This window comes from Aotus nancymaae, unplaced genomic scaffold, assembly GCF_030222135.1.
Source record: "Aotus nancymaae isolate 86718 unplaced genomic scaffold, 86718_ANA_hifiasm-v0.15.2.pri h1tg000014l, whole genome shotgun sequence".
NCBI classification, from domain to species: domain Eukaryota; kingdom Metazoa; phylum Chordata; class Mammalia; order Primates; family Aotidae; genus Aotus; species Aotus nancymaae.
In genome coordinates, this window is record NW_026988425.1 from 72,492,278 (window position 1) to 72,517,741 (window position 25,464).

General features: G+C 44.2%; 1 protein-coding gene across 6 annotated transcripts in view; it reads right to left on the minus strand.

Annotated features, from left to right (window-relative positions):
* Window positions 1-25,464, minus strand: part of SERINC5 (serine incorporator 5) — a 137,052-nt gene that overhangs the window by 56,617 nt on the left and 54,971 nt on the right. For 4 of the 6 annotated variants that reach the window (XM_064376085.1, XM_012462080.3, XM_064376086.1 and 1 more), the window contains exon 2: window positions 7,106-7,273. In XM_064376085.1, the coding sequence (XP_064232155.1) occupies window positions 7,106-7,273 (168 nt within the window). Of the gene's footprint in view, window positions 1-7,105; window positions 7,274-14,483; window positions 14,585-25,464 lie in introns of those variants that run through there. The other 2 variants (XM_012462079.2, XM_012462083.2) reach the window with 1 other exon arrangement.

The window sequence follows — 25,464 nt, forward strand, 5'->3', positions numbered from 1 at the left end:
TCTCTCACATGTTACGTCTGGATGAAATTTAGACCAAAAGACAAAACTGTTTGGAAACATATGTCTCCAGAGTCATCCTAACTTGGAGGGGAGGGAACTCAGAGGATTTAAGAGGTAAAACTTCAAAGCCAGCTCCCCACAGAAACATTCTAAAAGGCCATGGTGAGAATTTTCTCTCAGTTCTACAATGGGCTTGAGGTTCAATGGTCCCAACCTACTTTTTAATCTCACTTGAGATTAAAAGTAGGTTGGGACCATCGATGAACTCAGTAGCTATTCAGAAAGAGAACTTTTGAAAAGCACTCCGTCTCAGCTGGATTTTAAAAAAAGCACTCCAGAATCAAAGAACTGGGTAAGCAATATTTTCTTGTTATTGGTAATCTGACACAAAAGCACACAAGCTGAGAATGGAGAGTTCTACCTGGGGCCTCCAGGTGCCTATGCCAGCTCCTGATACAGGCTGCAGGTACAGTGAGCTCTGCACATTCAACCAGTAAATACCAAATGAAAACCAAGAGCCAGACTCTCCAGCTTCAGCATGAAGGCCTGTCATTTTACACTGGGACAAACGGCACGGTATTTTGGATCAAAGTGGAATATTTTTCATTAATGATGTTTGTTTTAAAAAGATGATTATACCAAACACCACCTGAAAACAAGTTCTATTTGACATGCAAAGCCACTGAATAAATAAATATTAGTTTTGTGGCTACTTCTGTTTTCTACTTCAGACTAACAGTCATCCCTTGAGCTCAGCTTTTGGTCATCACAACAGGAGGGAGGCAGATGGGGAATGAAAGTAAGCTAAGATCGCTGCTGAGGGCCCCAGGCAGTGCTATTTCCAAAAGGAATACTTCTTACCACTGGGCCCAGAAGAAAAGTCTAGGAAGGGGAGGAAGGATATGCTTGATAAAAGGCATTTACTGTGACTTCTGTGAATATCTGACCAACAAGCACACTTAGTTGCACAAATAGAAGATGCACTAGCCAGGCGACCAGTAGCCCTGGGTTCTAATTCCATATATACCTGGTATCTCAATTCTGACAAGCCACTTCACTTCCTGGGCCACAGCTTCTCACCTGTCATATGACAGGTTGGTTAAGATGACCACTTAGGACTTTTCTGCTTTTTCATTTTTGAGATGGAGTCTTACTCTGTCACCCAGGCTGGAGTGCAATGGTGTGGTCTCAACTCACTGCAACCTCCGCCTCCCAGGTTCAAGCGATTCTCCCATCTCAGCCTCTTGAGAAGCTGGGACTACAGGTGCATGCCACCATGCCCAGCTAATTTTTGTATTTTTAGTAGAGACAGGGTTTCACTATGTTGGCCAGGCTGGTCTCAAACTCCTGACCTCATGATATGCCCACCTCAGCCTCCCAAAGTTCTGGGATTACTTTTCTGCTTTTAAAAATTCTAACAATGTATTCAAATTATATCCTACACAATATATCCACATAACAAAATTACACTTGTAGCCCCATAAATTTATACAAATTTAAAAAACAAATTATATCCTAAAAAGATCATTGTTTTCTCTGTAGGACACACAACACCGCAGGTATTTGCTCTCTCTTCTGAAGGCAGAACACTTACTGTACATATGAGCTGCAGCCTTTTTCCACTCATCTCTTTAACTCAATCCTTTAACTAAGTGGCCTTGTTTCAGGCATTTTTAGATCCCTGGAACTAGCCCAAGGAGGGCTTCCCACAAGCAAGGTTTACTATTATGGCTTCATCTTTATTTTAATTCTTCAAGTTAAAAATAGGAAATAACGTAGCTCATCTCTCCAATTTCAGAGTTTCAAACATAATGGATCAAAGAACTCTGTCAACTCCAAGAACCACTGAAGTATTTTAACATATCACTGTGAACTGACTAAAAGATGTACTTATCAACAGCCTTTTGAGATCCAAGTTGCTTTTAAGGAAAGTAGCCACCGTATTCACCTACAGTTACTGCACTATGGTGACCCCAGAATTTAGAAATAGAGTATCATCTCAGAGAAATGTAGCAAAGAGCACCTTCATTCAGCTCAGCCTAACTAACAGGCTAAGTTATCTGGAGAAAGAAGCCTGAGCACAGCTGGGGACATTTGGGAGCTACCCAAGTTCAAACAAGGCAAATGGAATATACAACACCAGGGAGCGTGGCGTGGCTGAATCATAGTGACTGACTGGAATGCAGAATGGAAGCCTAAGACTTTTATGACCTGCCTGGGGAAAAGTACATAGTCAGCACACGATCTAGAAAAGGAGGGATGCTGGGAGAAAGAATCTATGGGTGTCCTCAGCACTGTCCTGTATGAAGGGCGTCTTTACAAGCAGATGCACATATGGCGATGATCAAAGCCAGAACTATGAACAAGTTGTCCGGGGGAAAGCAAGCAAATAGGAATGGCAGAGGGCAGTGTTAGAGGCACAGGCAAAGAGGAGATAACCACTTCACACACACTATAGTGACTAAAATAAAAAAGATGTACCATTCAGTGTTAGAAATGTGTAGAAATGTGAAGAAATGTGTACCTTCATACATGACTTCATCCTGAATGTCCCACGTTACTGGTGGGAATGGAAAATGATGTAGTCACTTTGGAAAACAATACGGTGGTTCCTCAAAAGCTTAAATAGTTACCCCACAATCCAGCAATTCCACTCCTAGGTATAAACCCAAAGGAAATGAAAACATACATCCATACAAAAATTAGTACATGAATGTTCATAGCAGCATAATTTATAATAGTCAATAAGGTACAAACAACCCAAATGTCCATCAACTGACAAATGGATAAATAAAATATGTTATAGGTATATTTATAATCCCAGCACTTTTGGAGGCCAAGGCAGATGGATCACTTGAGGTCAGGAGTTCAAGACCAGTCTAGCCAACATGGTGAAATCCTGTCTCTACCAAAAATATAAAAAATTAACTGGGCATGGTGGTATGTTCCTGTAATCCCAGCTACTCAGGAGGCCAAGGCAGGAGAATCACTTGAACCTGGGAAGTGGAGGTTGCTGTGAGCCAAGATCATGCCATTGCACTCCAGCCTGCGTGACAGAGTGAAATTCTATCTCAAAAAATAAAAATAAAGTATGTTATATTCATACAATGGAATATTATTCAGCCATTTAAAGGAATAAAGTACATATGCTACAACCTGAGTGTGAACCTTGAAAAAATATTAAGTGGGCCAGGAGAGGTGGCTCATGCCTATAATCCCAGCACTTTGGGAGGCCCAAGCAGGCAAATCACCTGAGCTTGGCGTTCGAGACCAGCCTGGCCAACATGGTGAAACTCCATTTCTACTAAAATTACAAAAATTAGCCAGGCGTGGTAGCAGGCACCTGTAATCCCAGCTATTCAGGAGGCTGAGGCAGAAGAATTGCTTGAACCCAAGAGGCAGAGGTTGCAGTGAGCTGAGATCATGCCACTGCACTCCAGCCTTGGAGACAGAGTGAGCCTCCATCTCAAGAAAAAAAAAAAAAAGAAGAAGAAGAAGAAGAAGAAGCAGCAGCAGCAGCAGCAGCAGCAGCAGCAGCCACCGCCGCCAGGCACAAAGGGCTATATAGTGTATGATTCCATTTATACGAAATGTCTAGATAGGCAAATCCAGAGATGAAATAGATTAGTGGCTGCGTAGGGCTGGGGAGCTTAGGGGAAAGATAGGGAGGGAGTGGAGAGTGTAACATGGAATGAAGAAAACAGATCTAACAGGTTTGAGGCTGGGAATATCTAAGGCTCTTCCTACACTGGCCTGGCACATGGGCTCTCAGGGGAGAAAGCCTGGAGCTGCATAGGTCACCCATCATTTCTTCTCCAGTACAGGTTTTAGTGGCCCCTACTCTCCAGGAAACAAGGACTTTCCTTTCTCCTCCCTCCTCAAACACCCAGGTGGCTGCCCAGGGTGCCTAAATCTGAATCCGCCTCGAACACAGAAGTTACACCTTGACTTAGCAGTTTGGATCGGAAAGCTTTACTCTCTTGCCCACTTTTTTTTCCTTTGCATTCTACATTCTAAAATGGATTTTCAATCCCCCAGGTATCAAATCTCATGAGTCTGTACCTGCTTAAATTACATGGTTAATGACAAGAATGACCTGCAAAATAAGTAACCCTTATGTTTTGAGATGGGGAAATGCTCCAAGAGAAGACAGAATCACGCCTTATTCAACCAGCACAGTCAAGCTTTCTCTGAGCCAAAGTTCTCCTGGGAAAGAGGAGTTTCCCTAAAGAAAAGCAGCAGGACAAAGTCTGGCCCAGCATCCCTTGCAGTCCCCTCTTACTCAAACTAAACACAGGCCACATTCTGAAACCAAGGCAAAAACGGGAGTAACTGACAAGGGAGCTGGCCTTGCGCTCTTAACCCACATACCAAAGGCCCACACGACTCTGGCAGAACGCTGGGTGGGAGGCACTTACACACTCCCATCCGGGCCATTACAAGCATGCAGCTCTTTCTCCTCTTCCAGTCACAGTCTCAGGCACTTCCCCGGCCAACAAAGAGGGAGTGAGGACTCCAGCAGGAGCCCAGTGTGCGTACCCACAAGGGGATCTTTCAACACCCACCCGCAAGCACCGCCTGAGGATGAGGTCAGCCTCTCTTCTGTAGGCCACGAAACAAGCCGACTTTGTAGCCAGATGGCCATCCCCCTGTGAGGCCGTAAAGCTGGGAAAGGATTGGTTTCACCCACGGGGATCTCATTCCCTATGCAGGACACCCAGCCAAACCACTTGTAAATAGGTACATTCAGGCAATAGGCATAGAAACATTTACAAGAGCCTCTGGGAGGGGCATCAGGGTTGCCCTTCCCTCTCTTCCTCCCTCTTTCTGTTCTCTGACCATAAGTCACCCTGTGCCCACTGCCATCATCACCTCTAGGTTCACCTCCCAAAATATCTCCCTGTTTCCAGGATGATAGCCTCTTGCTCTAGAATCTATAATGGCTTCCCACTCGCCACAGACCATGTTCATTCAAACACTTCACCTTGCCACTCCAGCTCCTGCAAGATGTGGTCATTGCACCTCCCCTCTCCTCTCAGTCCTTCTCCACGTGCCTCTCCTCCTCTCTAGTTACACAGCCTCGTAGCTAAGAACACATTCAGACCAGGTTCAAATCCCAAGTCTTGGGTGAGGTGCTTAAACCAATGTTTCAGTTTCCCCATCTGTAGGGCAGGGGTAATGATAGTACCTACTGTTCAGGTGAGTACGGGGCTGATGAAGGGAGAAAATACAGGTACAGTGCTCAGAATAAAACCTGACACATGGTCTCACTCAATCATTAGCTATTAAAATACTTATTATTACTCATACAAGTCACTTATTTCATGAAGCCTTTCCTAGCAATACCAGTCAACATATTCTGTTTCTCAAATGTTCTGTAACAGCCAGAAAGCATAAATACTGACTGGAATTGCTAGACACTGTTTCATGGGGCAGGTTACTTGGATGGTAATCAGGTGTTAATATTACCATTATAAAATTTATGTCCTAAAACCCATACCAATGGCTCCCAAATTATCTCTCCCTCCAACGTCTCAATAAATTCATGACTTAGGGATACTATCAAATATTTGTATAGTAACACATTTTGGTTTTTTGGATGCAGGGCTTAATTCTGTTAAGAATAGAAACTCATGAAGAGCAGGGATCACACTACATTCCATGCACACTAGAGTTCCCACCATGGACCACAGTGGATCAAGCCACCTTAATCAATTGAAAAACTCAAGCTTGTTGAATTTACAAAGAGAATACTGTATTACTTAAAAAAACAAAAGTAGTACATGAGAGATTAAGTGGACCCTCAGAATAAGTGTTGAAACCTACTCTTTCTGATAGAAAAATTAGCCAGCATGGTGGCTCATGCCTGTAGTCCCAACTGCTCAGAAGGCTGAGGCAGGAGGATCGATTGATCCTGCTCAGGTGTTGCCCTGGGCAATGTCATCTCCGCTGTGGGCAGCTCCATCAGAGCCTGCTCCAGGTTTCCCTCCACCTCCTCACTTGTTTGGCTGGGAAGATGCAGTAAGGAGTGGTCAGTTGGTAAGGGGAAATGGCATTTGGATAGCAAGGCTTTCCTCACCCTCTGTCTCTAGGATAAGAGCTGCCCCCAGGGAACACACCTGCTGCTCTCTCTTCCTGGCAAACTGTGCCCAAGCAAAGAAGCCTGCCCTTCCCAGGCACTGATGGGGCCCTGCTGGGTAAGTCTGAGTCATGTGGGGGTTCAGTAAAGAACACAGAAATGTATAAGAAAAGAAAAGACGGTATATTTCACCAGGAACAGCTATAAACAAGGCTAAGATAAAATACACAATCATCTGACATAAACAGACAATTGTGATAGACAATGATGTGTCCAGTGATGGACAATGGAGACTCAGGGGCCATGGGGCTGGGAAGGAGGTGGATGATGAGAGGCTGCCTGGTGGGTACAACATGTGTTGCTCCAGGGATGGAAGCACTGAAGGCCCTGACTTCACCACAGGCAATGTATCAATGCAGCAAAACTGCACTTGTACCCCCTGATCTACACAAATGTTTTAAAATTTAAAAACTAAAAAAAAATTCTTACTGGTGGCTCACACCTGTAATCCCAGCACTTTGGGAGGCCGAGGCAGGCAGATCACGAGGTCAGGAGTTCGAGACCAGCCTGACCAACAACATGGCGAAACCCTGACTCTACTAAAAACACAAAAAATTAGCCGGGCATGGTGGTGTGCACCTGTAATCCCAGCTACTTGGAAGGCTAAGTCAGGAGAATCACTTGCTCCCAGGACGCGGAGGCTGCAGTGAGCCGAAATCATGCCACAGCACTCCAGCCTGGGCAATAGAGCGAAACTCTGACTCAAAAAAAAAAAAAAAAGTTCTACACCAAAAGAATCAGATAGCATCTACACTACTACTAAGGATCAAGCTGTTGATTGGTTTGCCTGTTTAGCCAGAAGGCATTGGATCTTAGAAAGTACAGAGTAGTCTTCAGGAAGGTTCAAGGAGACCAGGTATACCCCAAAACACATGGGGCACATGGGCCCCATCCTCTAAATCATGTGTCTCCCACATACCCTCATTGAACATCGGAAATAGTATGAGCTGACACGGACAAACTTACGTGCTCTTTCATCTTGTGAGCTACAGTTGTTGACATCATGATGCAGCAGAGGCCAACGACCAGAATGAAGTAGAGGGCGTACATGAAGCGGGTGCTCAGGGACTGCCGAATCCTGGGGCAGCAATCACAGCAAAGAGAGCAGCCTGCAGACCCACAGCAGCAGGCCAGCTAGAAAAGGAACACAAGACATCGCTCAGAGCACAATACTCCCACAGAGTAAGAAATATGGCCGCCACTGTGATACACACCTGGAGTCCCTGCTACTCGGGGGTGGGGAGGGTGGGTGGGGCGGAGGATCGCTTGAGACTAGGATCGCTTAAGACCAAGTTTAGCCTGGGCAACACAGCAAGAACCTGTTTCTATATATATATATATATGTTGATATATATATATATTTAGAGACAGGCTATATCTAATGTATATTTTACATATACATACACACACACACACACACACACACACAATTTTTTTTTTAAACAAGACCCAGTGCAGTGGTTCACATCTTTAATCCCAGCTTTGGGATTAAAGCTTGGGAGATCAACGTGAGATCGCTAGAGGCCAGGAGTTTGAGATCAGCCTGGGCAACACAGCAAGATCCCATCTCTTACAAAATATTTTTTCTTTCATTAGCCAGGCATGGTGGCACAAACCTGCAGTCCCAGCTACATGGGAGGCTAGCTCTAAGAAAAACACAACCAGGAAAAAAGAAAAACATCATATTACGTTGGTGCAAAAGTAATTGTGGTTTTTGCCATTACTTTATATAAATATATGAAATCTGGTCTGGTATAAGAGCTTCTAAAACTTCTGGAATTTCCTGAGCAACAGAGATTAACAGGAGAGTATTTCATTACTAATGCTCTTTTCAATCATACCAGAGTTTGTACTAATGAGGCAACTCTTCCTGGGCCTCTAGATAGCTTCAGGATAAGGGGCTGCCTATCAGTGGAACCAACTATGTGATTTAGAGGGTCAGAACTTTCAGGAGCACACACCTGGGCGGAGACTGGAGACTGGGCTAATTACCAATGGTCCATGATTTAATCAGCTCCATGTACATAATAGTGCCTCCATAAAAACCCTAATCAATGGGATTCAGAGCTTCTAGTCTGGTGAACACATCCGTGTGCCAGGAGGGTGGTACACTCCAAATCCATAGAAACGATGCTCTCACGTTTGGGACCCTTCTGGACAGCACCCTGTGTACCTCTTCAACTGGCTGTTCATTTGCATCCTTTATAAAAAACTGGTAATCACCCGGAAAGAGTTTTCCTGAGTTCTGTGAGCCATTCTAGCCAATTTATGAACCTAAAGAGGGGGTTCTGGGAACCCCTGATTTATAGCTGGTCAGTCAGAAGTATAGAAGGCCTAAATCTGCAACTGGCATCTGAAATGGGAAAAGTCTTGTGGAACTGAGCCCTTAACCTGTGGGGTCTGTGCTAACTCTAGGTAGTTAGTGTCAGAATTGAATTAAATTGTGGGATGCCCAACTGGTGTCCTGTACTGAGCCACATTCACCCAGACCTTCTGCTGGTCGACCTTCCAAGCTATAAGATGACTATTCTTCCCAGGCACCTTGACCACAGGACATGCAGGAACAGTTCGGTGTGTGAACAAAGCTTTCAACAGAATCATTCTGGTGCTATTTTTAATGACAGTCATCAATGGCTTGGGAGATGCCCAATTATTACACAGAAAAGGCAAAGTTCATCTGAAGTATTATAATCATGACTCTTTAGACAAAAAGATTTCTGGAATCAGCTAAGAGCAAGAGAAGAAGTCAAGAACTAGTAAGTGAAGTGGGAAGAACATGAAAAACAGAAAGTTGGGTCCAAGAATGTGAGGGAAAAGAAAAGGAAAAATCAGTTAGGCAGACAGCTAAGGCTAGTCCTCGAGGAAAGCCTGAAAAATCACAGCTACAGGTACAAATAGAGCTGCCTGGGGAAAAACCAAACTGTACCTGCACTGATAAGAAAGAAGGACCCAATAGAGAAGCCTTTTGTTCTTTCAGTGATGAGGAGGCTCCCAGGGAAAAGGTTCCTCCCCCTCTCAGGCATATATGCAGTGGGCTCCACGGGAACTTACACAGTGAGCAGAGGGGAGGCTTACCTAAAACAAACCTCATTTGTAAAATAGTTATACAAATGAGAAGCTGCACTTTGTGTTTACCCAAGACATGCCCAAGGCTGCACAGATAAGTAGAGTTACACAGACAGCTTCACAGATAAGGGAAGTTACACAAACAACTACAGAGATGAGGGGAGTTTCTCATACAGCAACCCACTCAGGTCCTCCTTTCCGCTGCAGAGAACTTTCTTCATTAACTCCAATTTCACCCCTGTGTTCACATTAATCTTTTTTTTTTGAAACAGAGTGTCAATCTTGTTGCCCAAGCTACAGTGCAATGGCATGATCTTGGCTCACTACAACCTCCGCCACCCAGGTTCAAGCGATTCTCCTGCCTCAACCTCCCAAGTAGCTTGGATTACAGGCGCACACTACCATGCCTGGCTAATTTTTGTATCTGTAGTAGAAACGGGGTTTCACCATGTTAGCCAGGCTGGTCTCAAACTCCTGATCTCAGGTGATCCGCCCACCTTGGCCTCCCAAAGTGCTGGGATTACAGGTGTGAGCCACCATGCCCAGCCTCACATTAATCCTTAATTTTCTTGGTCCTGAGGCAACCAGCTTGGATAACACCTCAGGACAACATGATCATCAATCCTAAACCATTTCAAAAGGGACTTGTCAAAACCCATGACCCTAGGGATGAATGTACAAGCACCTAGGGTGCTGGGATGGGAAAGGCTATGCCTGTAAGTCATTCACCCTGGTAGGAAATAATGAGAGTATGTAACTTGAAGCTCAAAAGAAATGAGCTTTTTACACTGCATTTCTACCAGCGCTTCATGCCCCAAATGGTAAGCTTTTTAGGTTAATGAGTAGGATGTGGGCCCAGAGGAGCACGGAGCTCTTGCTATACCTCTAATAGCATACACATCTTTTCTTTGGAGAAAGTAGATTCACCAGGGCAACAGAGAATGGTGATGAAAAGCTCAGGCTCAAAGTCAGCTTGGCTGGGTTTGTGGCCTGGCTTTGCCACCTACTAGCTGTGGACCACAAGCAAGTTATTCACCCTTTAAAAACTCAAGACTCCTCGTTTATAAAGTGGGGGTGGTATAAGTACTTACACTATGTTCTCTTGGATAACCTAATCAGACGCACCTGGCGCCAGAAAGCAGTCCCTGTTAAGCAAGCAGGGAATGCTACAAGAGATGACCATAAACTGCAACTTACAATAAAATCTGTATGTATTAACACTGTATTTTATATAAAACCTAACAATTCAATCTCTTGATAATGATTCGGAAGGAAGTTTGAGACTTTGCAAGGCTTCAAGACAAGCATCAATTAGAATGCTACACCATAAACATCACTTACAATGAGCTAAGATCACAGGCATCTGGGTAAGACAACATACCGTAATGATGGTATGACGGATCTTGGAATCACAGTCATTTCCCTAGTTATCTCATCTACTTCATGAGACTGTCCTTGTTTGAGCCCTTTGTCATTCTGTACTGTTTCATCACTTCAAATTTTTCCTAACCAACTCTCTCCATCTTATGTCCAGTTTTCCAAGCCAGCTTCCTCCAGAGTCTTCTTGACTCATAAAATTAAGCCACTGCTTTGTGAAAGAAAACATTCTACTTGGGCTAAGAGAATACACAAGTGATATCCTAACATTACGGCATGTGTGGGCGTTTTATGGGCCACTTTGCTTTACAATTCCTTCATTGATGTTCTCAATCTCTGCTTTTACTGACCTCTTTCCATTCACACGCCCAATGGCTTTTCTCTGCCTCCTGAACCCTTTCCCAACTGCCTCCTTCACTGATTGTTGTTGTTGTTGTTGTCATCGTCAAAGAGACAGAGTTTCATTGTGTTACAATAGGCTCAAGTGTAACAGAGTGAAACTCTATCTCTTTAAACTCTGTCTCAAACTCCTGGGCTCAAGTGATGCACCTGCCTCAGCCTTAGCTGGGATTACAAGCACAGGACACCACGATACCATGCCTGGCTGGCTGCTAACTCTCTAAGTTACCATGTGGTCTTAGATAACCTCTCACTGTATTTCAAGTTCAAATGTGATCAACAAAATACTTATTCTATTTGGGAAAATAAGTATTTTGGAAATAGCTAATGCCTCCCACAATAAAACATTCCCACAGCTGAATCAACATTTAAACTTACTATTATCTCCACAGAGGGAAAAATGAACAGATACATACACACTGTGAGCCTAATTGAATTTAATCATCTAAAGACAGACAAATAGCAACAGCAGGGATGTAACTGTGGAAAACGTAAAAAGAAAGCCCTACTGGTTTAACCCTATCCCATCATTAAAGTCATATATCATTGTATAGATATAATTTTCCAAATTTAATTTTTATTCTTACCCTATACAATGCTATAGTATTAAAAATATACATATATATATATTTGTATGTGTCTATATGTATGTGTACCTATATACACACATTCCAAATATCAGAATGCACTAGCCTTTCTCTACTAGCTCAAAAGTGATTCTTCAAAGTAAACTAAGGCAATAATTAAGGGTACATCCACATTATCTTAAGCTACACATTGATATAGACACCAGGTGGAAATTAAAAACAGCATCCATAAAAGAAACATTGATGTTAGCATCTAGGGAATCTCACAACCCTGCTGTCTGACCACTTGTTTCTGGAGAAGCATAACTCTGAATAAAATGGCTTCACATCCAGCCCCTGCCACCTACAGGGGTAAGACACTGAGCATATCACTCACTTCCAAAACTAGAAAAGTCAATCTCTGGCTGGAACTACTGGTGGTTTCACAAGCTTGGAGAGAAGGGCCACGGTTTCATTACCCCGGGCTCCAAAAGGGCATACAGCTTTTACTGAACAAGTCAGCATATAAAAAACAAATACAGAATGTACAACACCAAGAGGGAACACTAATATAAAACATGGACTTTAGTGGTAGTGATCTGTCGATGTAGGTTCATCGATTCTAACAAAGGTACCCCTCTGGTGGGAGGTGCTGATAATGGGGAAGGCCGTGCCAGTTGGGAGGGGTAGCATATGGGAACTCTCCGTAACTTCCTCTTAATTGTGCTGTGAACCTAAAACTGCTCTAAAAAAATATTAAGCCTATTTTTAAAAAGTATAAATAAATAAATGAACAACACAGTACCTGCCCACCAATGGCTCAGTAAATGGATGCTGGCTGAATAATGTATGGTAAAGTCACAGTGACAACACTCCTCAAACACAGTGGCTGGCAATCCCTCCATGGGACCAAGTTCGCAACTGCACGCTACACTCAATTTCCCACGCAAGCACTGAATCACAGAGAATACTAAGGGTGTCAATTTGTAGATACTGCACACTCTCCTTCTCCACAGAGGTAACATTACACATGCAAAAGGGAGTCCAACAATATCTTTGGAGGCAATGCTTGCAATCCTTCCAGAAACTCCTCTCACAGATACATTTCCAAAAAGGCACAGAGATTTAGGTATGAGGTTGTTCACTATAAACACTGGAAACAGCCCTATTTTCCAGCTACACAGGAATGAATTACAACCTATACAATGAAATATTTTTTAAAACAATGTCAGTTGTGTTAGACCAAATTGTGTCCCCCCAAATTCCTATGTTGAAGTACTAACCCCTAGTACCTCAGAAAGTGACTGTATTTGCAGACAGGGCCTTTAAAAAGGTAATTAAGCTTAGGCCAGGCCTGGTAGATCACGCCTGTAATCCCAACTCCCAAGACAGGCGGATTGCTTGAGGCCAGAAGCTCGAGACCAGCCTGGCCAACATGTCAACACCCCATCTCTACTAAAAATACAAAAATTAGCCAGGCATGGTGGCACATTCCTGTAGTCCCAGCTTCTGAGGAGGTTGTGGCATGAGAATTGCTGAAACCTGGGAGGCGGAGGTTGCAGTGAGTCGAGATTACACCACTGAACTCCAGCCTGGGTGACATAGCATGACTCTGTCTCAATGAAAACGTATTTAAAGTTAAATATGACTACTGGGGTAGTCCCTAATCCAACAGGACTGCTTATAAGAGGAGGATGCCGGGCCCGGTGACTCACGCCTGTAATCCCAGCACTTTGGGAGGCTGAGGCAGGCAGATCACAATGTCAGGAGTTCGAGACCACCCTGGCCAACATGGTGAAATCCTCATCTCTACTAAAAATACAAAACTTAGCCAGGTGTGGTGGCACATGCCTGTAATCCCAGCTACTTGGGAGGCTGAGGCAGGAGAATTGCTTGAGCCCGGGAGGTGGAGGTTGCAGTGAGCCGAGATCGTGCCGCTGCACTCCAGTCTAGATGACAGAGCAAGACTTGGTCTCAGGGGAAAAAAAAAAAAACAGAGGAGGATACACACACAGGGACAGCACAGCAACACGATGGCCATCTACAAGCCAAGAAGAGAGGCCACAGAAGAAACCAACCCTACACACAACTTGCTCTTGGACTTCTGGCCTCCAGAAGTGAGAAGCTGGATTTCCGTTGGGTAAGCCACCCAGTCAGTGTTACTTTGTTATGGTAGCCCCAGCCAACTAACACAGGCAGTACGCCCTGCTATTGTATATCTACGTACATACACATATGTGGGGTATATGCATACATATAAGACCACTAACACTGACTGCCTGGGAACAGGCCTAAATGTGAGGAGGAACAGGGGACATCTATTATTTAGTGTTCTGCTCTCCTGATTGGGTTTTTACCGTGTGCATGCATTACTCTTATAGTTAAAACATAAAGAAAACTGACTAATTGAGAAAAGAGAATCGGGCACAGTGGCTCACGCCTGTAATCCCCGCACTTTTGGGAGGCTGAGGTGGATCACTTGAGCTCAGGAGTTTGAGCCCAGCCAGGGCAACACGGCGAAATCTTGTTTCTACAAAAAATACAAAAATTAGCCATGTGTGGTGGTGCATGCCTGTGGTCCCAGCTACTTGGGAAGCTGAGGCAGGTCGAGGCTGCAGTAAGCAGAGACTGCACCACTGCACTCTGGTCCAGGCCACAGAGACCCTGTCTCAAAAAAGAAAAAGAAAAGAAACTAAGTTGAACGACACTGATATAAAAGCATTTGTAAATGTGGTATTGTTGTATGTTGGGGTTTTTCCTTTCTGAAGACGCTTCCCCTCCCCCAAACATACTGCAAAGAAAAATCTTTCAAAGAGCCTGGCACACCCTCCCTCCAACCGCAGGAAAGGCAAAGGCTTTTCTAAATAGGAGTTGCTTTGTCCTTGCTGGGGCAAAGAATCAAAATGAAAGGATAAGCCAGCTCTGGCTTATCTTACCTGAAGCGGGGCCTCCTGCTTAGTGTTATTTTTTTTCTCCAATCCAAGGACCAGCCCTGCAACACACACAGACATACTACAGAAAATAAATATATCTCCCTCTCTGTCCTCCCCACCTGCCTTGGGCACAGATGGTCCTTCCAAGCACTGATCTAGGTATGTGAGGAAATGCTCACAGAAACATGAGCTAGGGCTGGTAGTAACTTTCAAGTACTTTTTCTGTTAAATTAAAAAGCACAATACCTCATTACCTAGAATTTCCAGTTGGCAACAAGGAAGAAGGCCAAACATATTACAAAATCGGCACACAAACACACACAACACATGTACCTTAATCATAAAAGGGTCTCTGTCTCCCTCTCTCAAGTTCTATTTTCATAGTTTCAAAGGCCTGACTACCAGGTTAAGTCACAGTAACCAAGAGGACAAACTGCTGGGAAGAGCACAGGTCTGAGAACCAGAGAACCTGGACTCAACTCTATCAAAATGACCTTCTTTTCTGGGTCTTGGTTGTCATCACCTATAAGTCAAAGGAGCCCAGGTAGACAACAGGTGGTAGATGAATAGGATTCATCTCCAGGGCAGCGGTAGCCAGAAACTCTATGCTGAGGAGGATTCTTAAGGCTGAATTTTTCAGCAGGCAAAGTGTAATGATCAATGAGTGCCATCTGCCACAGGCATGGAAAGATAGCATGGTGGCATCACACTACATTCCTGTCAACTCCGCAAGAGGTAACTGGATATCCTTAGCATCCATAACTTCTTAGATGCTGAAAAACAAACTGCAACAGGCAAGCGTGCCAAGTGAACCCCACAGCAAGGAGGACAGAAAAGCAACCAAAAAGAGAAGCAAGAACTAAAAAGTGGAGCAGCGGTAAGCTCTTTAAGCACCCCACATGGGAGACAAAATGGCAAATGAAAGAAGCCACGTTTGCTTATTCCGCTTACCCACAGAATTTTACAAAGTCCCTTAGCAGCAGAATTTCACAAAGCCCCTGACTCTGACTGAGTGTAGCCCTCCAGAAGAATGCCCTGAAGATGATCAGCAGCACACAGCACAGGTTCCCAAACCTCTTGCCTGAATCACTTTATATATATATACACACACACATACATACATATATACACACATGCATACATATATACTTTTTTTTTTTTTTTTTTGAGACAGTCTCACTCTGTTGCCAGGCTGGAGTGCAGTGGCACGATCTTGGCTCACTGCACCTTCTGCCTGCCAGGTTCAAGCGATTCTCCAGCCTCAGCCTCCCGGGTAGCTGGGATTATAGGCACCCAGACACCCAGTTAATTTTTTGTATTTTTAGTAAACACGGGGTTTCACCATGTTAACCAGGCTGGTCTCGAACTCCTGACCTCATGATCTGCCTGCCTTGGCCTCCCAAAGTGCTGGGATTACAGGTGTGAGCCACCGCACCCAGCCCTGAATCATTTTATTTGCACATCTGTTGTAACTTCTGAGCACTGGAAGAGCTACCATCACCTGTCTATAAACTGTGGGCTGAAACTCTCCTTTGGAGCAATCTAACAGAAACTCTCTGAAAGACTATCAGGTGGCAATCTTCAGCAAGACCTCTGAATAAACTAACTTGATTTTAAAGCCTGATTTTTCTTTCGTTGACACACAGGTAATGTAAGCATCGCTCTATTGCTGCATGGTCTCTGTTCTGCACGGTACCAGCTCACACCTGGCAGTCTGATACCTCACATTAATGACAATGGCCCAGGCAGCACATATGTTCTGATACCTTTATTCCACTTACGAATGAAGTGTCCTAAGCAAACAAGTGCTTAGGATACGTCTGTCACAAAAATGATCCTGAAGGTGGGTCACATTTTTTAGCCTCAATGCTTGAGTTTGGGCGAGTATGAACTCCTTGGCCACGTGGAAAGCAACTATTCTGAAAGACTTGCTCCTTCGTGTGCCTAAACTAAGTCCAAACTGTAAAAGGAAGTATGACACCACCCTTCATTCAGTCCCTCTTCCTGACTTGTAGAAATACAGGAGGCCTAGCAAAACTAAGCAAAGACATTAAGAGTTTTCTGTGAGCTACAAAAATCATAATACTGTTCCTTAATAAACAGCAGTGGGATGGGGAACAGTGGGGAAGTTCCTCAAATATTGAAGCGGACCAAGCTGTTAGAACTCAGGTGTTCCTGGGCATGCTGGGAGGCTGTAGCACCAAGGAAACAGAAGAAAAGCACTGGCTGGGTGTGGTGTCTCATGCCTGTAATCCCAGCACTTTGGGCTCGGTGGATCATGAGGTCAAGAGATCAAGACCATCCTGGCCAACATAGTGAAACTCCATCTCTACTAAAAATACAAAAAAATTAACCCGGCATGGTGGCATGTACCTGTAGTACCAGCTACTCTGGGGGCTGAGGCAGGAGAATTGCTTCAACCTGGGAGGCAGAGGTTGCAGTGAGCCAAGATCACACCACTGCACTCCAGTCTGGTGACAGAGCGAGACTCGTCTCAAAAAAAAAAAGAAAGAAAGAAAAGCATTAAAAACATAAAACTGGGTTCAAATTTTTTTATTCAAGTAAACAGCACTGCATCTTTTAACTATACAGTTTCACATCCTTCGGTAATACATAATACTACCTATGCCGGGTCAGGGCTTCATTCCCTTCCTTCTCTTTTGAAGCTTTAGGGTTACCTTTGAGTCAATTGTGGTCTGCAGAAGAAATGAACAATTCTCTACCTTGAAGAGCAACATTCACTGAAATTCTGGACCCAACAACAAACACTTTGTGGCACATTCTCCCCATCCCAAGCTCAGAAACAGCTTACTGAATCCACAATAATATTAGCTACCAATAGTTAACACTTACTCATCTCTTGCTCTTTGCAAGATACAACTATTATTATTATTACCGATTAACAATCATCCCTGTTTTAAAGAGATGAGAGCAGGGCTCAGAGAGGTTAGGCAGCTTAAGGTCAGAGCCGGCAAGTACTAGACTTATTTAAATCTGGTAGGCTCTTTGCCATTCTTCTCTACTTACTGCTGGCATAGGTGTGTGAACAAGACAGGTAACACTGGCCTGAAACTGGCTTCGAACCTCAGTTTCCCATAAAAGGGACACAGGCTACATTGGAAAAAAGAAGCAATTTTTCTTCCCTGCCCCTTTGTGTACAGTAAACATTCAGCAAGTATCTGAAGAGGTCACTTCCCTTTCTGGGCCCCTTCCTGTCTCCCATACAACCTCTCAGTGGCCTCAGTGAACCTGGATGGCTTCTTCTAGTGCCTTGCCCCAAGCAGCTCAACCACCCCAATCACCAAGCTCCCTGCCTCACCAAGTCCTACCCCTGATTAAAAGCCCTATTCCTAATCCTATGAAGATAACAAGGCCATTCATTCACTCCACTCATATTTACTATACTCTATGCCTGCTATGTGCTTTGTTAATTCCTGGGAATGCCGCAGTAAACAAGAAACCTTGATTCTACCCTAAGCAAGAAAACAAAGATATACCTAAGAATGACCATCTACATGACATCTATTATACATCTAATACATGTGGTTTCAGAGAAGAAACCTGGATGTTCAATAAAAAGATTATGATTTAAGATTAATTATGAAAGGTTCATATTATAGAATATAATACACCCACTGAAATGATGATATAAGTTATACAGAAAAATGTATGGCCATCAAAAGACATCCACACTGTAGAAACTGAAAACCGTTAATATAATAGTATCAAGTATGATAGCATTTTGGGTAAAAATGTAACAAGACATAGATCAGCACTAACAACAAAAAAACAAACTAGAAGGATATACCAATACATCAACAGTAGTTAACAGAGTTGTAGAATTACGAGTGACTACACTCCTCTGTATTTTCTGAACTCTCCACAACAAGCATACATCTTATAATTAGAAAAACATTACAAGTTTCTATTTTGGAAGAAAACAAAACATTCCTGTTCCAACTCATAGGTGTAAGCCCTCAAATATTTGTTAAATGCATCAGCCACTGAGTAAATCAAACCTACTTCAGCTATGTGATTGGAAGAAAACAGCCAGAGTGAACTATCACCATAAGTGAGGCATTAAAAAAAAAAAACCTACTGTCCTGTACACTTAAAAATAGTTGGGTCAGGCACAGTGGCTCAAGCCTGTAATCCTAGCACTTTGGGAGGCCAAGGCGGGCAGATCACTTGAGGCCATGAGTTGGAGACCAGACTGACCAACATGGTGAAACCCCTTCTCTACTAAAAATGCAAAATTAGCTGGGCGTGGCAGCACATGCCTGTAATCCCAGCTACGCGGGAGGCGGAGGTAGGAGAATCGCTTGAACTTGGGAGGTGGAGGTTGCAGTGAGCCGAGAATGCACCATTGCACTCCAGCCTGGGCAACAAAAGTGAAACTCCATCTCAAAAAAATGGTTAAGATGGTAAATTTTATGTATGCGTTTTTTACCCTGCAAGAAAAAAAATTCCTTAAGCCTTGTGAAACTTTTTAGAGTTTAATATAAATAAACCAATACTAGGTAGAATTTGAAGCAATTAAAAATAAAAATGAAAAAATTGAACAGCTATCGACATGGCTTGGATTTGTGTGTCTCCACCCAAATCTCATGTAGAATTGTAATCCTTAATGTTAGAGGTGGGGCCTGGTGGGAGGTGACTGAATCATGGGGGAAGATTTCTCATGAATGGTTTAGCACCATCCACTGGGTACTGTTCTCACAACAGGGAGTGTGCTCTCATGAGACCTGGTCGTCTAAAACTGTGGCATCTTCTCACTCACTCTCTCTCTTGCTCCTGCTCCTGTCATGTAAGACACCTGCTCCTCCTTTGCCTTCTGCAATGATTGGAAGCTTCCTGAGGCCTCCCCGAAAGCAGAACCGGCTATGCTTCCTGTACAGCCTGCAGAATGGTGAGCCACTTAAACCTCTTTTCTTTACAAATTACTCAGTCTCAGGTATTTCTTTACAGCAATGCAAGAACAGATTAAAATGGCTACCTAAAAGTTCAAGAGGTTGAACAGAAAGCTATGTATCTGCCTACGCTAGAAATATGCTCTCATAGTTCCTTTACCTAGGTTTCTTAAATTTTGAGTTCAGAGAATCCCCTGCAGCACCAAGGCTTTCATAATCATGCCCATAATTGTGCCAGCAGGATTGTGGGGACCATGAGACAGGAGTTTCTGACAAGTGATTTCTCACACAAGTTTCAACATACTAGAGCTATGTTATTTTCCATGTTGAACATTTCCGTGAAACCAACAGTGAAGGGTCAACTTAGTATCTCCAGCCACCAGAACCAAGTATGAAATGGGCAAGAGCCGGGCGCGGTGGCTCACGCCTGTAATCCCAGCACTTTGGGAGGCCGAGGCTGGTGGATCACGAGGTCAAGAGATCGAGACCATCCTGGTCAACATGGTGAAACCCTGTCTCTACTAAAAATACAAAAAATTAGCTGGACATGGTGGTGCATGCCTGTAATCCCAGTTACTCAGGAGGCTGAAGCAGGAGAATTGCCTGAACCCAGGAGGCGGAGGTTGCAGTGAGCCGAGATCGCACCATTGCACTGCAGCCCAGGTAACAAGAGCGAAACTCCATCTCAAAAAAAAAAAAAAAAAAAAGAAATGGGCAAGAACAGGCTGTGAACAATGCAAAGCCAGCAACCAGCTCTGGGGCTGCAATGGAGTCCAGGACAAAGATGTTCTCTCCTTTTTTGGCATCTCTTTCTCAGGAGGTTAGGGTTACTTTCAGCACCAAAAGAATGTTTATCAAGTCCTCTGTTCTCAGACAGCAGTGGGATTCTTTGAATCATTCCATTACACCGCCCTCTCTATAAAAAAAAATCTCATTACACTTGATACATTTCAGCAGGTTGGTACGATCTATAAGGTTTGAGGTTGAAGGGTAAACAACCTCCCTTCTGACAACTCAACAGAAAACAAACATTCCTGAGAGGCAGATCCTTCAGAGCAAGATTTCTCAGACTCAGCACAATTGACCCTGGGGGCCAGAAAGTTCTTTCTTCTGAGGGGCTGTCCTGTAGACCAGATGCTGATGTTCAGCAACGTCCCTGCCTCCACCGCTAGATGCCAGCTGCAACTCTCCCTCTTCCCTGCAAGGCGTGACGATCCAAAATGTCTCCAGACCATGGCTCTCCAGTTAAGAGCCACTGAGTTAGGGGTGCAGAGCAAGAGCCATCTCCACAGTGAGATTGTCGAGGCTCACCACCTTCAGTCTAAACACAGAACAGCATGCTGGCAACTTGGGAGACTAGCACTTCTATGTGCGTGAGAACACCTGCTGGAAAGCTAAAGCCATCTTTACACCTTCATTTCCACTAAGGAAGAAACAAGAGCTGTTGGAACATTCATTTGTACCCACTGAAGCAACAAATACCTGTGGCAGAAGAGGTCTGAAAAAGGTGAGTTAGTCCAGGCACAGTGACTCACGCCTGTAATCCCAGCACTTTGGGAGGCCAAGGTGGGTGGATCACGAGGTCAAGAGATCCAGACCATCCTGGCCAACATGGTGAAACCCTGTCTCTACTAAAAAATACAAAAATTAGCTGGGCCTGGTGGTGCGCACCTATAGTCCCAGCTACTCAGAAGGCTGAATCATTTGAACCCAGGAGGCAGAGGTTGCAGTGAGCCGAGACTGCGCCACTGCACTCCTCCTCCTCCAGCCTGGTGCCTGGCAACAGAGCATGACTGTGGAAAGAAAAGAAAGAAAAAATACGAAAACTAGGACCGGGTGTGGTGGCTCACGCCTGTAATCCCAGCACTTTGGGAGGCCAAGGAGGGTGGATCATGAGGTCAGGAGTTCGAGACCAGCCTTACCAACATGTTAAAACCCTGTCTCTACTAAAAATACAGAAATTAGCATGGTGGCAGGTGCCTGTAATCCCAGCTACTTGGGAGGCTGAATCGCTTGAACCCGGAAGGCAGAAGTTGCGGTGAGCAGAGATCGTGCCACTTCATTCCAGCCTGGGCCACAGAGTGAGACTCCATCTCAAAAAAAAAAAAAGAATTAGCCAGGCATGGTGACATAAGCCTGTAGTCCCAGTTACTTGGAAGGATGAGGTAGGAGGATGGAGTAAGCCCAGAAGGTGAAGCGTACAGTGAGCTGAGATTGCACCACTGCACTTCAACATGAGCAACAGAGTGAGACTCTATCTCTAAAAAAATAAATTAAATATAGTAAAAACTGGTTTTATTTTATTTAATTTATAAAGTTTGATTTTTACTTTTTATTAATTTTTAATTTTAATATTTTATTTTTATTTTAGTAAGTTTTATTTTTAATTAAAATACATTTATTAAAAAGTTTGACTTTTAATTTATAAAATTAGTTTTAAATAGTCTCAGTAAAAAGAAGGTGGGCAGAAACCCTGCTTGTTCTATTTTATAAATAGTAGCTTATTAACCAGCAACTGGTGAAACGCTAAACCCAAAATTTGCCTCATTGTGTCATGGAGATTATGCTGCAAGGGAGAAACCTGACAAGCCCTTTCCAAGTGGTGCTATGTGCCAGCCCAATCCCCAAACTCTGCCAAGCCACAGAGTGCTTTCCAGGCTGGTGACCGGCCCCGGAGCTAGCTAGATGCCCGTATGCTTGGCGTGGAAACAGAAAGGAGCTCATTTCACTGCTCTGAGATAGCTGGAGTGCAGAGGACCTTAGAACTCAAGTGCGCCAGAAGCTTCAAGGATTTAACAGCGAGGGCGCGCCTTTCTCCACCAGATGAAATTCTATGCACAATACATAACGCATGTGGATGCAATATCATACCACAAATGTGGTTATATATTCATACAGTATTTATCCAATGCTTACTAGTGAGTGGGCACCGGTTCTAAGTGTTAGTAGTATAGTCCCTGCTCTCAGGAAGCTCATATTTCAGTGGGTTCTTATTATACTCAGCATCCAGAAAATTCAACCCAAATGGGGATACATCCCAGAACCTGTATTGAAAGTCCCTGATCTAGTCCAGACCTTCTATTTTCCTGATGTGAAAACTGAGGCCCAGAAAGGTTAGGTGATTTGGCTTAAGGACAAATCTAGTGACAAGCATCAGTGGACCATCAAAAAACACATCAGTGCAAACAACTCAGAATTCTGGAAGAGGCAGGAGCTAGTAACTCAGCCTCTGAGTTCCACACTCTTCTATCTACTGTGCAATATACTAACAGACACTCAAGAACACTAAATGAAATCATTGTTAGTAGCTTTAAAATACGTTCTATTGCCAGGTGCAGTGGCTCACTCCTGTAATCCCAGCACTTTGGGAGGCCAAAGTGGGTGGATCACCTGAGGACAGAAGTTCAAGAACAGCCCGATCAACATGAAGAAACCCCATCTCTCCTAAAAATACAAAATTAGCCGGGCGTAGTGGTGCATGCCTGTAGTCCCAGCTACTCAGGAAGCTGAGGAAGGAGAATTGCTTGAACCTGGGAGGCAGAGGTTGCAGTGAGTCAAGATTATGCCATTGCACTCCAGCCTGCGCAACAAGAGCGAAACTCCATCTCAAAAAAAAAAAAAAAAACTGCTCTGCTGATCCTAGTGAGAAGGCAGTAAGTGTTTCAGAGTCCAATACATTTTGAAAGGTTTCCATCATGACAGTTAAAATGAAAAGCCATCACATGATGCATTAACCCTGGGGTGGTCACAAAACTGATGCTCTTGGTCAGGCGCAGTGGCTCATACCTGTAATCCCAGTACTTCGGGAGGACCAGGTGGGTGGATCACCTGAGGTCGAGAGTTCAAGACCAGCCTGACCAACATATAGAAATCCCATCTCTACTAAAAACACAAAAAATTTGCTGGGCGTGATGGCACATGCCTGTAATCCCAGCTACTCAGAAGGCTGAGGTAGGAGAATTGCTTGAACCTGGGAGGCGGAGGTTGTGGTGAGCAGAGATCTTACCACTGCACTCCAGCCTGGGCAACAGGAGGGAAATTTCATTTCAAAAAAAAAAAAATTAGCTGAGCGTGGTGGCGCATGCCTGTAATCCCAGCTACTTGGGAGGCTGAGGCAGGAGAATCGCTTGAACTAGGGAGCCAGAGGTTGCAGTTAGCTGAGATCGTTCCACTGCACTCCAGTATGGCAACAAAGCAAGACTCCATGTCAAAAAAAAAAAAAAACCCTGGTGCTCTTAAACAGCTACAGGCAGGCTGTGCTATGGTAATGCCCACCCCATCTACCTCCCTTCCCCCACTTCTGAGAAGCAGACAGCAGACTGAATCACCCTACGTGCAGATTCAACCACTGGCAGCTCTCCCCCGAAACCGCATCACAGAAAGGGCTCACAACTCAAAAGAATACCTCTGACCCACTCCACTGCCCAGTCACAAGATGTTTCTCTTTTAAGGTGGTTAGTCTAGCAACAAGGGCTCGTACAAAGAAAAACTTGCACACTTTACCTTCCTTAGATTCCATAAAATCCTATTCTATAGGATTCACAGTGTCCAGTAAAAGATGATTATTTCAAACCTAATATTTTTCACATAAATACATAAATTAGAAAAAGAGAAGTCAGACAACAGGCCTCTGGTTTGGAAAAGCACAGCTGCACCTGGATGGCACCAGTGCTCAGAGGCCGGATCAGGAGAAGGGAAAGGGAGGCAGAGGCCTACACTAACCTCTCAGGACTCACGTCCCTCCTACAGGGTTGCCCTCGCTCCTCTAACCCACCCCATGTTCTGGATGCCTGGTGGTGACAGGACAGTCCTGGTTTAACAGCTTTTTCTTGGAGTAACAGCTGCACTGTTTTCCTATAGCTGAAAAAACACTTTTTCTCACAGTTAACTTTAGCCTTCATCATCCTTCAAACTTCAGGAAGCCTTCTTTCCAGCTCTCCCTTCTTCATCCTTGAAATTCATCTTCTTCTTCCACTTCCAGCTTGAAGTGGAGAGACTGAATAGGTATGTGCCTTTCCCCCAGTAGCCACTATTCATTGCCTTTTCAAGTAAGCACTGCCAGATGCCCAGTGGGTTTATCAGCACCCCTACTCACTTCTGAAGCAAGTCCTCATTCCAAAGCAAGCTGGCACAAAGCCCCAGACAGCTTTTGTAAGAATGCCTGCATTCAAGTACTAGCTGCCTTGATGGCACCAACAGGCAGAAAACCGTCATGCAATTACCTCCTCACCCCTACCTTGAGAAACTCCTGTTAATGCTCTTAAAATACATTTGCAAAAGGAACCAGGGCCAAATGAAGGCACTTCTAAATCATACTTATTTCTTCTATCATCAACAGAAATTAAAATAACCTTACATCACCATGCCTCAACTTTTACCTTTTTTTTATTCAGGGTATTGGCTACACAAGCAAGTGTGAGAGTTTAGAGATAGAAGCAAGTCACAGGCCAGGTGCGGGGCCTCACGTCTGTAATCCCAGCACTTTGGGAGGCCAAAGAGGGCAGATCACCTGAGGTGAGGAGTTGAGACCAGCCTGGCCAACATGGCAAAACCCTGTCTCTACTAAAACTACAAAAAATTAGCTGGGCGTGGTGGCATGTGCCGGTAATCTCAGCTACTATGGAGGCTGAGGCAAGAGAATCACCTGAACTCGGGAGGCAGAGGTTCCACTGAGCCCAGCTGGTGCCACTACACTCCAGCCTGGGTGACAGAGGGAGACTCCATCTCAAAAAAAAAAAAAGAGAGAGAGCGAGAAACAAGTCACTTGCTCATGTTGGCAGCAGTGTTCCCTCTCCTTTTCAAAATTACAAGGCAGAAGTCTTCTAACAGCCTTCTAGATTGTGAAGACCAGCACCCCAGCATCAAAATCAAACACAATGGACCTCAAAGCCAGGCTGACTGAACTGTTATTGGGCTGCAAAGTAAACAGACCAAAGCAGGAGGCTGTTCAGGAAACAGATCTTAATTACTGTTATTTGTTCAGGCAAACCTAGCATTTATTTCTCCAGTCAGCTGGGTGGAGTAGATGTTGGACTGGGCAAAGAGGGCTCCTTTGAAGATTCAGGATCTTTCTC